This window comes from Harmonia axyridis, chromosome 1, assembly GCF_914767665.1.
Source record: "Harmonia axyridis chromosome 1, icHarAxyr1.1, whole genome shotgun sequence".
In the NCBI taxonomy this organism is placed as follows: domain Eukaryota; kingdom Metazoa; phylum Arthropoda; class Insecta; order Coleoptera; family Coccinellidae; genus Harmonia; species Harmonia axyridis.
The window spans coordinates 3,054,287-3,069,797 of NC_059501.1; the positions used below are offsets into that span (position 1 = coordinate 3,054,287).

At 37.8% G+C, this 15,511-nt stretch overlaps 1 protein-coding gene across 1 annotated transcript; it reads right to left on the reverse strand.

Moving 5' to 3' along the window:
• Positions 1–1,035: 1,035 nt before the first annotated feature.
• On the reverse strand, positions 1,036–13,283 carry LOC123676743 (synaptotagmin-4). The gene is made up of 6 exons (XM_045612915.1): positions 13,108–13,283; positions 7,019–7,257; positions 5,036–5,289; positions 4,587–4,959; positions 3,334–3,654; positions 1,036–3,248 (listed from the first exon to the last, which is right to left on the reverse strand). Exons 1-6 carry the CDS (start codon positions 13,145–13,147, stop codon positions 3,129–3,131), a joined length of 1,347 nt encoding a protein of 448 aa, XP_045468871.1. The 5' UTR covers positions 13,148–13,283; the 3' UTR covers positions 1,036–3,128.
• Between the last annotated feature and the right edge of the window lie 2,228 nt (positions 13,284–15,511).

Genomic DNA, 15,511 nt, shown 5'->3' on the forward strand with positions numbered 1-15,511 from the left:
GTTGAATTCAGAAACTCGATATTGATGGTATGCCTAATATTAAGCAGAAATTCTCTGAAGGTAATTATGTTCGGTAGATTGAAAACATATTTTTTTTCCTCATATCATGAAAATGTAATAGAATGTCATATACACGCTGGAACCAGTTTATAAAGGAAACCAATTAACAATTAACATTCAACAATTTTAATTGCTTTAATAAAAATATAACCGCACTTGAAAAAATCAAATCAATAAAATGACCTTTGTTTTCCTTGGAGTAAAATATCAAATATTCCAACTTTGAGGGAGAAAAAATGAAGTGAAAACATAGAAGCTTTGATAATCGCTAGAATCTAATTAATATCAACATTGAAAACATATTTAATTATGCCCTTTTGAAGCTAATAATTGCTTTAAACCCAAAATGTAATAATACCTTGAGTAACAAAAAATTCGCATAATTCTAGTAGAATCAATAACCAAAATATACTATTGCAAAAGTAACTGGGAATTCTTAACTCCGTCTTATTTTATTTTTGCCTTCATTATTTGCATCAACGTCACATCTATGAATTTTATATTAAATCATAACAAACATGAAAATTCATACTGTATATCACTATATATCTTCTACTGCTTATTTCTTATTGGTTGGGCAACTAAACTAAGCCCAGAATGTGTGTCGTATCCCTATCTTCAATGGATTGCAATTATTAAATAAATAAGTGAGTTGTACAAAACAATTTTAAGTATATGAAAATTAAAATTTATTGTAAAGTTTCTACAAATCGTTTAGTTTTCGGTAGCTATTTCATGTTGAAAACAATCGGAACTTTTTTAAATTATTTAATTTATATTTTATAACTGCTTGTTTTAACTTTTAATGTATGTATATATAAACACAAGTTTCAGTTGGTGTTTTGTATGTTGACCAGTTTTAATGATAACCTGTGATATTTTAGTTGTTAATAGACCTATGTGAAAAAAAAAAAGTTTTTTCATTATCCTTAACTAGGAAAACATTCCAATACCCTGAACAAATCAAAGACATAATAAAAACCATTCAAACATTTATTTTTTATTTACAAAAACAAAACTAACGGTATCAATGAAAAATAGTAATTGATATCGTAAACAAAATAATTAAATTCAGAGCAAAAATTGTTCTGCATCCATTCAAAACCAAAATCAGTAAATGATAATAAAATACTTCTTGAATCGAATTTCTTCTTATAAAAACTGTCAAAACCCCTCACTTTATCCACATTTACTGACTGTTTTGAATTATATCCAATTTTTTTTTTGTTAATAAAAGGTTGAGTAACATCAATTCTATAATTCTAAAACAGCTTTGAGTAAATCTTCTCTATACAACTAAGTTTGAGTTCAACCAAACTAATACCTCGTTGATTAACATATAAGTTGAAGGTATAAATAGATTTTCTTTTCGATGGACTTATCCAATAATCATATTTCAACTCTGAAACACCACCAAAGCGTATTTTCGTACCAAACGGAACACCATTCATAACCTCTCTTTCAGATGAAAAATTTTTCTTGAAGCGGTTTTAATCTTTCTCTTTTTTTTAGCCTATCTAATAATTTAACTGTATCGTATTATTTACATAAATCTACTTTGAGGAAATGCGAAAGAAAGCTCCACAATTATTGACTATCTACAAGGTTTTTTCAGAAAATTGATCTCGACTGGCTTTGTGCAAAAATCTGACCACACTATTAATTATATTATATTAATTCCTCAGAATCTATGTAGAGCCTGTGAAGTTTCTCAAAATCAGCTTTTGTTGGTCGTTGTTTTTTGTTTTTATGTTAGTTGTACTATTTCATAATTTCGTTTAATTCTTATTTTCTTTGATTTTTCAGTACTCTCCACAAAACCAGCGAGTCAATGGAACAGACAAGCTGTTTTATTTCCTAAATTCATCGATTCTGTGTTTGAAATCAGTCCGATCATCTAAAATTGAACCGTATGGTCCAAAAGTATGAATCATCTTCGGTACTCTCTAGACAGTTATTCTATAGGGCAACGATGAAGGCTGTAGCATGTGCACAGTTGAAAATACATTGATTAAACAGTTCGAGGAAACATACACATAGTAGAAAATACACTAGGTCTACAAGATATGGTGTACTACTATTTTGTACCGAAGATGGTTCAATTTTTTCAATTAACTGTGTGAGCTTAGTATCTTCGTAAGATTGCTACTAAATTATTAGTTGAGAATTTGAAATTCCATATTGTAGAGGGAATATACATTCAGAAAACTCTGAAATCAGCATCTTTGAGAGTCAATCATGTGTTATTTCTTGTTTGGTGTGGCCTAGATCATTGTCATGATCCAAAAAGTGATGATATCTCTGTAAGAATATGCTACACATTCTCGCTGGCTTCTTTACTAGGCATTGCCACCCTATGGTGCACCTAATGAGTATAGAAACTCAAGAGTGCACTTTTTGTGGAAAGAAATGCCAAAACACCTGGTCATAGAATATCCCACCTTTGCAAACCAACGCTTTTGGTAGAGAAGAGTGAGAATGTAACCATCCCAGAGAAGTTCATTAGAATTCTGGAACTGGAAGGCGAGCAGAAGAGAGAATAGCTGTGAAGGGGCACACAAAGACCTCAAGGTCGAAGTGTGATGTAACCCTTACTCAGTAATCAATGATGAACTTTGAGACAACGGCAAGTAATTGGTCTGTTTGCCCTGAAATCGGTAATTTTGAAGAGTAGAGAGAAGTAGTCACCTCTGGAACCTTCTTCAATGCTGATGCTGAGCCTATTTGTTCCCAAAAGGTGCTGCTCCCCAATTCATAATGTTCTGTTCATGATTCGAAACTCACACGTTAAAATATGATCCGCATCTTACTAATATTTAATCTGAATAAAGTGTGTAATGGAAATCTCAACAACATGTGTATTTTCTTCTAAATCTAGATGCCCCAAAGGTAAACGAAGGTCCCAAACCAAAAGGAGTCAATCTCTCCAGTTCTATCATACATGAAAGCATGTAAAAAATTAGGATGATTCGCGCTACATCCATCAGCGATAGTTATTGTATATTCAGTGTGGACTGACAAGTTTCATGATTAATGATAAGGTTATATGGAGACTTGGAGCTTCGATCTTATTCTCGGAGCTTGTGCCAGTCTGCAATCTGTCTACGTGGCGAGTTGCAGACCTCGTTCCAGTGATTCAGTGCTGTTCCTGTGCATTTGGCCCCTCCCAAGTCGAATCTGCCAATCACCTGAAAAAAATTGATCAAATTAACTCTCAATAACTTCCAGTTGGACAGTCTATATAGGCCTACACTTATGTTCTAAATCCCTCACCTCATTTTTGGTCACCCTGTCCCAGTCTAACAGCAGGAACTCCAATCCTATGTCTGTCAGACCCTCACAAGCGTCTTGAGGAACGTCAAACACGAAACTTTCGTTGAAAACTGGACTCAATGTTCTCTTCTTCACGTGTGTCTTTTTTTTGGCCAACCTCTGTCCTTTGTACGTCAAGTAGATCTTGACATACGGGTCTGCTAAACCTGTAACGTCCATTTTTGGCAGATTTCTGGCTTTTAATACCACGACGGCGAGTTTGGAGACAGCAGGTTGCCAGCAGAGTGATACGAGAAGCTCTCCGCGTCCTTGAGATCGGATCTGAAAGAGGAAAGGTCATAACATAAAAGGTTATAGGTCTTTTGATATAATAATTATTATTATTATTATTTGAAGTGGGGTCGTTTTGGTTCGGTAAGCCTTCCGGGAACTGCGACCATGCAGATCTTTTGTTCACTACCCTACTTATTCATAGAAACCCAGGGAGGTCGCCAACGACGTTAATAAAATTGACAACCTCCTTAGGGGCCTTGGCCGTTACCTCTCTGGTATCCAGAACCGGCTTACCCATGTGAATGGTTCTTAGGCCAGCCAGCTCCGGACACTTGCATATCAAGTGTTCGGCTGTTTCTGCTTCCGATCCACAGAGCCTGCAAATCTCGTCTGCTGACTTTCCCATATGGTACAAATGATGTTTGTACCGACAGTGCCCCGTCAGCAGTCCCACTATCACCCGAAGCTCGGCTCGCGACAGCTTCAGGAGCTTCTTGGCGTAGGTAGGTGAAATCTTCACGAATTTCTCTGCTTAAACAAGTCTAGGAGTGTTAGTCCTGGGGATTGTCCTACTGTTCAACTCCCATAGCTGGACCGCAGCTTTATATTGGTCTTTTCCTATCCCACAGAAAGGCTCAGGTCCAGCAGGTCTTAACCTTGTTGCACTTTTTGCAAGTTCATCGGCTCTTTCATTTCCTTCAACCCCACAGTGCCCTGGTACCCATAGTAGAGTCACCTTATTTCCTCCGGCCAAATGCTTTATGGTGTTACGGCACTCCCAAGTCAGCAAAGACCCCTGACAACACGATTCCAGGGATCTCAGCGTGGTTTGGCTGTCCGTGGTAATGTAGATATGCGCCCCTGATATAATTAGGTTCTTAGGCTCAGATGCAGTCGAAAAAAGGATCGCGACCTCTTGTTTCGAAAACCCCAGAATCAGAAAGCGAAGGCAATAAAAGATGCTGTTTATTTAATCTCACCTTGAGACTTCTGGGTTGAATCTCCTTGCACAGAGCCATCTGTTGAGTCTCTATCTGCGAGATGTCCACTTGGTCTAGGGCGCAAAACACCTCTCCTATTATGTCGTCCCTGGAGTATCTGTCAAAACTGAGTATCACGAAGTGTAGAGTTATTTCGGGAAGTTGGGAGAAAGTGATGCCATAGAAGGTGAAGTCTTCGTCGTATACTGGGTTCCGTGTTTTTCTCAGGACTCTGGTCTTCACCTTGTGCTGTTTGTCTGGCAGAAGCTGTAGCTTGACATAGGGATCGCTAGAACCGACGTTTGGATCTTTGGCCGGTAGATCTCTGCAGCGTACAACCGATACTATGAGGGCGCTCTTGTCGTGCTTATACCTGAAAAAAATAAGAAGACGTTTTTTGGAGCTCCCTTCCCAGCGAATTTCTGTTTGTCGAAGCCAACTAGACTTACCGTAGTTTGAACACCAGCTGACCTAAATACGAAGCACTCTGCTGTAGGTTCTTCTCGTTGGTTTCCAATTCTTCCTTACTAGGTGTGTGGGTTTCACTCTCGCTAGTATACATATCCTTAATTATTGCTGTTTCGTTCTTGTCGCGCATGTTACCATTGTTTCCATGTGCGTTCCCTTTGGCTACCCCATTTTCCAATGGGCCACCAATAGGTGGGGGATTACCTGTTGGACTTGGAGTCTGTGGCACCGACATCTGCAATTCATGTATCAATGTTAACTTGTTTACCGAAGTGATATAAGCTTTGAGTGGGAGATTGTACTATGTAATAGCTATTCTAGCCTTTACGTGATTATTATTATTTGAACTGGGGTCGTTTTGTTTCGGTAAGCCTTCCGGGAACTGCGACCATGCAGATCTTTTGTTCACTAACCTACTCATTCATAGAAACCCAGGGAGGTCGTCAACGACGTTAATACAATTGACAACCTTCTTAGGGGCCTTGGCCGTTACCTCTCTGGTATCCAGGACCGGCTTACCCATGTGAATGGTTCTTAGGCCAGCCAGCTCCGGACACTTGCATATCAAGTGTTCGGCTGTTTCTGCTTCCGATCCACAGAGCCTGCAAATCTCGTCTGCTGACTTTTCCATACGGTACAAATGATGTTTGTACCGACAGTACCCCGTCAGCAGTCCCACCATCACCCGAAGCTCGGCTCGCGATAGCTTCAGGAGCTTTTTGGCGTAGGTAGGTGAAATCTTCAGACCCCTGACAACACGAATCCAGGGATCTCAGCCTGGTTTGGCTGTCCGTGGTAATAATGTATTAACTTCACAAACAGGTGTTTGATAGAATTTTTAAAGATATCTATTGGTCGAATAAAAGCTGTCAGCTTTGTTGAAGTGTGAGCTCAGCTGCATGAGCAGATGAATCTTTTTGTTTTAGCTTTTTCGAGCCTACAGAAGGGTTCGGGTCCAGAGAGTATAAAGCCTGATGCTCTTTTTGCGAATCATACGCTTCAATTATTGGTTTCAAAGATCCTCAGCGTAACTAGGCTGTCCGATATAATGAATATATGCTTCCTGTAGGGTCGGCTTTTGAGCACAGATGAAAACAGCTAGGTTTTCTATCTGAAAAGATTTCGGCCTCAGGGTTATAGATACTCTCATATTAGGGCTAAAAACCCCTATGCCAGTGCTCCCCCTAATTTTGGTATATTTGTATACCAAATAGATAACTTGTAGTCTAGTTGGTACAATCAACACCACTATAATGGTTAATAACGAAATAACGAACGCTGTCAAGGGTATTTCGGAATTAAATAAAATTTTCTCTAATTCTGTGGTTATTCCGTTCATTCTTCCACATCTTGTAGAACAAAATCGTGCGAGAATATATCAGAAACGCACAGTTTTCATGGTTATATTTTATTATTCTATGTTGGTACTCCGAACTTTCCGCCACGGCTTCATCTGTCAATTCATCAATTTGCCTTAAAGAAATCAGTTCTGCCAACCAACATTTTTCAATGCAAAAATCACTAAAATATATTTATCGAAATATTTCATTAATTTCAATGAAAATGCAATGAATTAGAGAAAATAATGTATAATACTCGTACAGAAGGCTCATTCCACCACTCGTTCATTCCAAAACTCGCCACTTCGTGGCTCGTTTATGAATTTTGAACTCGTGGAAGAATATCAATGCCTTCTGCACTTGTATTATAAATAACTATATCGGCACTAAAGCTAAAGGTTCGACCATTAAGCTTGAATCCAGTTGAATCATATTCCTTATGAGTCCCTCAATAATGAGGTAACTTCACAATAGACTTCAGCTCCATTCAAGCTAATGCTTAGGTAGAGTAAAGTTCATTGTTTCAATCAAGCAACAATGAACATTAAAGCGATCATTTGCTGCAATTTTTTTTCTTTTTCTGAGATGTTTACTTTGATAGTAAATATTTTTTTTTTGGCTTACCCCAGGAGGTGTTTTGGAAGGACCTGTTGGGCTAGGGCTCTTCTTGAGGTAATGAGTGGTAGCCCCTGCAGGACTCTTCACTGCTGTTGGTCGTCTATGGGTCTGGAAAGCCAAGGGCTGGTCTGGACCTCTTTTGGCATCTCGAATACGTCTCCTGTAGAGGAAGTAAGTCACGATTGCCAAGCATAGGAAGAAGAATAGTGCAGCTAGGCAGAACGCAACGATAACTGGGGACGACACTGGAACAAAAAAAGTGGTCATAACAAGGATCTACCGGATTGCTCAAACGCAATTAATGCGTCAGAGCCGAGCATTGAAAGACAAACGGCCGCTATACAACGAGAAACTTGATAAAGTGACCCCATGTTGCGAAAGTGGGCGGCACATACTTAGAAATGTGGAAACGGAAAGTCTTACCCCACCCGCCGTATTCTCCAGACTTTGCTCTCTCGGACTATCACTTGTTTCAATCAATGACATACGGCCTGGCTGACCAGTACTTCCGGTTTTATGAAGAAGTAAAAAGTCGATCGCTTCAAAAGATGACCAGTTTTTTCAACGCGGGATTCGTACGCTCCCCAAAAGATTGGAGAAAGTAGTGGACAGCGATGAACAATACTTTGAATCATAAATATAAAGGGTGTTTTTTTTCGAGGTATATAACTTTAAGTTGGCATAACTGTTCAAGATGGCGACCGATTTAACAGCTGTCAAGTGATTTATTCTCAGTTTGGTTTGGCAATTCATCATGAATAGACTCACGCCTGAACAACGCTTGCAAATAGTGCAATTTCATTTCGAAAATAATGGTTCTGAGCGGAATACGTATCGCGCACTACGTCCATTTATTTTGTTTAGCGATGAAGCGCACTTCTGGTTGAATGGCTACATCAACAAACAAAACTGCCGCAGTTGGAGTGAAGCTAATCCTCAAGTGTATGTCGAAACACCGTTACATCCAGAAAAACTGACTGTTTGGTGCGCTTTATGGGCTGGTGGAATCATTGGTCCGTACTTCTTCAAAAACGATGATGGCCAGAACGTTACAGTCAATGGTGATCGGTATAGAGCCATGATTACTAACTTTTTCATTCCTGAATTGAACAACCATGATGTCTAGGAGCTGTGGTTCCAACAAGACGGCGCATCATGTCACACAGCTCGTGCCACAATCGATTTATTGAAAGACACGTTTGGTAACCGCCTAATTTCACGTTTTGGACCTGTGAATTGGCTTCCAAGATCTTGTGATTTAACACCGCTAGACTACTTTCTGTGGGGCTATGTAAAGTCATTGGTCTATGCGGATAAGCCACAAACCCTTGACCATTTGGAAGACAACATTCGCCGTGTTATTGCCGATATACGGCAACAAATGTTGGAAAAAATCATCGAAAATTGGACGTCCAGATTGGACTACATCCGAGCCAGCCGTGGCGGTCATATGCCAGAAATCATATTTAAAATGTAATGCCACAAGATCATCTTTGCGGATAAATAAAATTCATGTCAATCGAATAATCCTTCGTTGTTTTATTGCAATTTAAAGTTCTATAGCTCTAAAAAAAACACCCTTTATATAATAAGTTTTTTACGATAAAGCTTCGAATTTCGGAAAAAACCGGCTGAACCAAAGTTTTTTGCCTATGTAGTTTGTTTTATTTGAGATTTGAGACGAAAATATTCATAAAGTTTCATTTCATTGAATAAAGATCGCTCAATCAGAACCATAGAAAATTTAAGAAAAATATCGAAAAACCAAAACTCATTCTTCAGTGACGGATCTGACCGAGATGGAATTTTAGGTGCAAAATACTTCAAAGCTTGAGGAAAGTCAGGAGCTTCTGCGCCCTTGGAGACCATATAATACACCTATAAAAAGTAGCGGCAGCCATGCATGGACAGAATACGCTCTATTAGTGATGACGTCACATACTGCCATTTTTGTTCTCCTGTCAGTGTTCGGAATCCAAACAAACAAATTGTCATTCAAATTAGTACGTTGTCGTTGAAGAAATTGGTTTATTTTGATAAATAAGATTATTTGAGGAACGATTTTACTATTAATTGATAGAAAGAAGGAACGAGATTAATGCCAGTAAGTTCGAACTTGAAGTTCAACTAATAAACACGGCTTTTTACAAAATCTGGGTAATGATACAGGATTCAAACTTACTGGTATTAACCTCGTTCCTTCTGTCTATCAATTAATACTGAAATCGTTCCTGAAATACTCTTATTTATGAAAATAAGCCAATTCCTTCAACGACACCGTACTAATTTGAATGACAATTTATTTGTTTGGATTCCGAACACTGACAAGAGAACAAAAATGGCGGTGTGTGACGTCACACTAATAGAGCGTATTGCCAATAGAAGCATGACTCATAATGTATCCATTGAATCGTATGAGTAAGAAAACGTCACAACCACAGATACATCCCATCCGGTGACCTTGAAACCCTGTTAGTGGAACCCACAAACTTAGAACAGTTGCAAGTTTGCGTGTCTGCTATCGCTTTCTGCATAATTCACAGGTGGGGAACGCGCCGTGGCGTCGGGACGGCCGGCGTCTCGGAAAATGCAATTTTTGATCGTCGTTAATGCCCGGTTTACAGCCTTGCGCCATGATTTATAGCGACAGAGAATTTCGCACGAGATTTTTACGAGACGAGGCTTTTTAGCGCTTTGGGTGGTTTATAGAATGAGGGTCCATCAAATCCAGACTCCAGTCTTGATTTCATCTGTGGATTTGATGAGAGATTTATGGGTATCTACGTTGAGTTGGTATCAATGCTTCGTAGGTTATTCTGTGGGTGGTTAAATCTTCGTTTATTTTCTATGGTCGTTGTAGTAAAGTGTCGATTAAGCGCCAAGCGGCTTTCAGACAGGAGATTTTGTGGATAGCTTACGAATGTTATTGTGGAAAGGTCTTTGTTTGAAACTGCTGGTTGAAGCAGAATCTGATTTTGATCAGCTTTTTTTGTTCTATAGACTTTTCAACTAATTAGATCTAACTGCACAGATGAGAAGTGAGATTTGAAATAAAGGAAGAATTTTTGAGCGTTTTATTATGGTAAGGTCTTTGTTTGAATCTGCTGGTTGAAGCAGAATCTGATTTTGATCAGCTTTTTTTGTTCTATAGACTTTTCAACTAATTAGATCTAACTGCACAGATGAGAAGTGAGATTTGAAATAAAGGAAGAATTTTTGAGCGTTTTATTATGGTAAGGTCTTTGTTTGAATCTGCTAGTTGAAGCAGAATCTGATTTTGATCAGCTTTTTTTGTTCTATAGACTTTTCAACTAATTAGATCTTACTGCACAGATGAGAAGTGAGATTTGAAATAAAGGAAGAATTTTTGAGCGTGTTATTATGGTAAGGTCTTTGTTTGAATCTGCTGGTTGAAGCAGAATCTGATTTTGATCAGCTTTTTTTGTTCTATAGACTTTTCATCTAATTAGATCTTACTGCACAGATGAGAAGTGAGATTTGAAAGAAAGGAAGAATTTTTGAGCGTTTTATTATGGTAAGGTCTTTGTTTGAATCTGCTGGTTGAAGCAGAATCTGATTTTGATCAGCTTTTTTTATTCTATAGACTTTTCGACTAATAAGATCATACTGCAAAGATAAGAAATTAGATAATTTCGTCAAAATGTCTGCAATTTTCGAACTTTGAGCCAAGGATGGTCTCAAAGGATAAGGTTCGACTCAATAAAAACGTATTCGTTCTCAAATTCGACTCTGGTCGTTCAGAAGGACCTAGAAACATTAAATTTTCAGGATAGGTTCGAATCTCGAATGCGATTTTGTTTTGTAAATATGTCCGTTCGAAATTTTGTGTTTTTATCAATTTCAAAACTGCCTACTTGATTGCAATGAAAATTCGTATTTGGATTTCAATTTCGATTCTCGTGCGAAATTTCATGTCAAGATCTTAACCACAAGGGTATAGAAAATTCGAGAATGAAATTACAAAATATACTCACAAACCAGACATAGTTTAAATTTTAGGTTTTCATATGAAATAACAATCTCGAGTTCCCTTGTAAAAAATTTCGAGTTGATCACATTAAAACCACAGAAAATTCAAGAAGACTATTGGAAAACAAATACCCAATATTTTCGTGACTACATATCCGATGACATCAAGATTTCGGCTATATATACAGGGTGAGTCTTTGAATTGTACATATATTTCAACCGAAGATTCCTGAGGTCAAAAGGAACACTTTCTCCTTAATTATTTTTTCCGATTCAATTTTTTTTTACAGTTAGTAATTCAAGAAGAATATCGAAAAAAATTACCAATATTTTCATAAACATAGAAATTATGCAGGTTCTGGGTAATTATATGAAAACACGATTTCGAGTTATGTGCAGAATTTCTAGCTAATAAGATCATCAAAACCACATCAGAAAATCTAAAAAAATGAGGAATCATTGACATAAAGTCCAGAATTTTTATAATTTATGGAATGCACCCTTAGATTCTTCATAACTGTGTATAAGTATATATCTAGTCTCCAAGGGTGCAATTGACACAGGAATGAACGAGAGCTCAAAAGCTCCTAGCTTCAAGTTAGTGCTTTCATCATTTTTTTTAAAACTAGCTTAAAAGCGCGTTCTGTTTGTGTTTTCTTTGAAACTTTATTTCTAATGAAGGCAAGCTAGAGAGATTCAGACAAAATGTCTTTACATCCATCTCAAAATTCGACTGGAAAATTATATTCTGCTTATCACACAGGTTTACCTATGTATTTCCAAATACATATTCGAATGATGCTGTGCTTTGAAAAATTTGACCTCTAATCTCCATTTTTTTTTATGTCGTAGTATTTCAATAATATTGGTTGAGAAACCTATTCATTACATGCATACCTTTTGCAATAATCTGTCGTGTTCAGTCTAAGATCTCCAATGTTGAGAAATCAAAATTTGAAAAAAGTAATGATAAAAAAATCTACAGATATAAATAAAAACTTCGAAATAATAATAATAATACCGAAAATTTAAGACAAACAGTTTGAAATCTACTGTAAGTGTTTCAGTGTTATTCATTTTACAGAGTTGAAAGTTCATTGAAACCATTTATCATTCTTCTGAATGGGACCTTTGGCTTGCAACACAAAGGTCATTTAATATAGAAATGTCAGATGTTATGTCAGTTTAATGGTAAAATCAATGAAGTCTTCCATTGAACAATTTAATAACCTATATTTTCATAATTTGTGAGAAGCAAATGTCCCCGATCAGAGCAATTCTCGAAAAATGTATTACAGCTCATTCATCATGGAATGATAACATCAGTTGAAAGCAGCAGTTTGCTTTTCAAGAATAATAAAAAAATGCAATAAAATATTCATCCCACACTAAAATCATTGGGAATTTCACCAACTCCATCTTATACAGAAAATTCACAATTGGAGCTTTTCTCCAAATTCAACCAATGTCATAAATACAATTCTGGTTGCTATAGGTAATTCATCGATCCAATACATCCGAGACAAATTCTCATCTGAGACACACCATCTTTCCTTATCCCTGACTTCTTCTTCTACGTCAAATAAAGAAACCAAAGAACAAGCGAGGAATCGATACAATCAACAAATGGTCCAGGCACTTCCTTTAGAAAATCCAACAATTATTCAAACAAAACCATTTGAATGAATGTTAGATATATCTTTAGAAAACACTTGCAATAATTATCAAGTTATGATTATAAATAGATTGATCAAAACGTATTAAATATGGTATTGATTGGCGTTATTCAGTTGAAAAGGGTCCTTTTTGTATTCTAGCTTTAGTTTATTCATGAAATCGAGATGTGAGGATGGGTTTTCCTAAGGAAAGTATGATAACAACACAAGATGACTCATTACTATATTTTTATTGTCGTGAATTTAGACAGAGGAAATTCATTATTTATGGTCGAAATTATTGAGTTTCCCAAAGATTTTTCCAACGTTTTCAACCTCGAATACAAACAACCAAAAAGTTTGCAAAAAGCGCGATTTCTCCCTCATTTTCAAACCCAAAACATCGCAAAAGACACTCGAAATCTTGAAGATACCCCCAAAGACACTTACCCCCATCAATGGCCTTGATTTGGGGCCCTTCTTCGGCCATCTTCAACCAAAAGCACCCCCAGTATTTAGCACAACACTGTTACTCCTCTAAACGTTGTGTTTTCAACGAAAAACTTGATTTTTCGACTGACTCTAACGTATGGGTAGTTCACCTTAGTCACCAGAAGATTGAATCAATAAACAGGCCCCCGCGTCTGCGCCGTCATCAGACTCCGCCATTGCACCCCTTTGGTCCGCATGCCCCTTGGATACCACCTCCTGTAAAATCGTTAAAGAATGGAAATTGAGATATTTGCTTAACAGGAATTGATAGGAGGGGGGCTGACTCGAAATTGTGTTTACATTTTTTAAATGGGGGGTTGGAAGTTGGGTGGTTTGGGGGGAGTTCTCGGAAAATGTATTGCTCATTGTTGTTGGCGGCCTTCTTCCTTTGTTTTCCAGGTTTGGCTTCAATTGATCGGCGATTGAGCAACAAGTGAAGGATAGCGTTGGTTGGGATAGGTTGACGGGAGTTTTGAGTTGAATTGCATCTGTTGGGGCGGTGTACCCCAGGGTTCAGTTCAGGTACCGATTTTATTGTAGATAGGCGAACAATTTTGCTTAATTGGTTTTTTTCGTTATTCGAGGCTCTATTATGAAAAACTGGTTATAAAGGGTGTTTTTTTAGAGCTATAGAACTTTAAATTGCAATAAAACAACGATGGATTATTCTTTTGACATGAATTTTATTTATCCGCAAAATAATATTGTGGCATTACATTTTAAATATGATTTCTGGTATATGACCGCCACGGCTGGCTCGGATGTAGTCCAATCTGGACGTCCAATTTTCGATGACTTTTTCCAACATTTGTGGCCGTATATCGGCAATAACACGGCGAATGTTGTCTTCCAAATGGTCAAGGGTTTGTGGCCGCATAGAACAATGACTTTACATAACCCCACAGAAAGTAGTCTAGCGGTGTTAAATCACAAGATCTTGGAGGCCAATTCACAGGTCCAAAACATGAAATTAGGCGGTCACCAAACGTGTCTTTCAATGAATCGATTGTGGCACGAACTGTGTGACATGTTGCGCCGTCTTGTTGGAACCACAGCTCCTGGACATCGTGGTTGTTCAATTCAGGAATGAAAAAGTCAGTAATCATGGCTCTATACCGATTACCATTGACTGTAACGTTCTGGCCATCATCGTTTTTGAAGAAGTACGGACCAATGATTCCACCAGCCCATAAAGCACCAAACAGTCAGTTTTTCTGGATGTAACGGTGTTTCGACATACACTTGAGGATTAGTTTCACTCCAAATGCGGCAGTTTTGTTTGTTGACGTAGCCATTCAACCAGAAACAAAATAAAATGGACGTAGCGCGCGATACGTATTCCGCACAGAACCATTATTTTCGAAATAAAATTGCACTATTTGCAAGCATTGAAATGGCTTGTTGCGTCACTCCCAACGATCCTGCCAATTCTTGTTGCATTTGACACGATTCTTGATCAACTAATGCCGCCAATTCTGCATATTCGAAAACTTTATCTCTTCCATTGCCATGCTGGTCTTCGACGTCAAAATCACCGTTCTTGAAGCGTTCAAACACTCTCAGCACGTTCTTTCACTAATAGCGGTATTTGAGAGCATTCGATTAGCCTCAGCCGCAGATTTCTCCATATTGAAGCAGAAAATTAAAACCTCCCGCAAATAACGAGAATTATGGCTCATAAGTTGACATGCCATTGGTTCAATTTGACCATGGTTCTCATCGATTCGTGACAAGGAGCATTGTCTTGGTGAAATTTCACATTCAGGGACGTTTTCTCATAAAATATCGACTTTATTGGTCAATATGGTCACCTTCAAGGGTGGACCATAGACTCCAACTCTCCTCTTACTTTCCCAAACCTATTCTGTCGAAAGGTAGTATTCAACCCCGATTATCTATGAATCTTCATAGATAATCGGGGTTGAATACTACCTTTCGACAGAATAGGTTTGGGAAAGTAAGAGGAGAGTTGGAGTCTATGGTCCACCCTTGAAGGTGGTCTTCATTTTAGAGAAGAATTTATTTGATAGGTTTATTCTTTTGATGTCTGCAAAAAGCCACTGATCACCGAGGGCCAGATCTAGAGAATAATGTGAGTGTTTCAGCATTGTCTTGGGGAAAGAGAATTTTTTTCTTTGGAATTTCAGGACGTTATTTCCTAATATCTGCTTTCAATAACCTCATATAAGTTTCAGCTTCTTGCATTTTCTATTGATCACGTCAACAGGGCCAGAGAGAATTTAAGAAGAATTATTATCCAATAGGTCGATAATCGAGAACTGATTATCAAACTATGAATCGAGAATGAATTATTAGGAGCCTTAAGGCTAACTCTGAGGCTAGCAAAATGTCACCACAATAA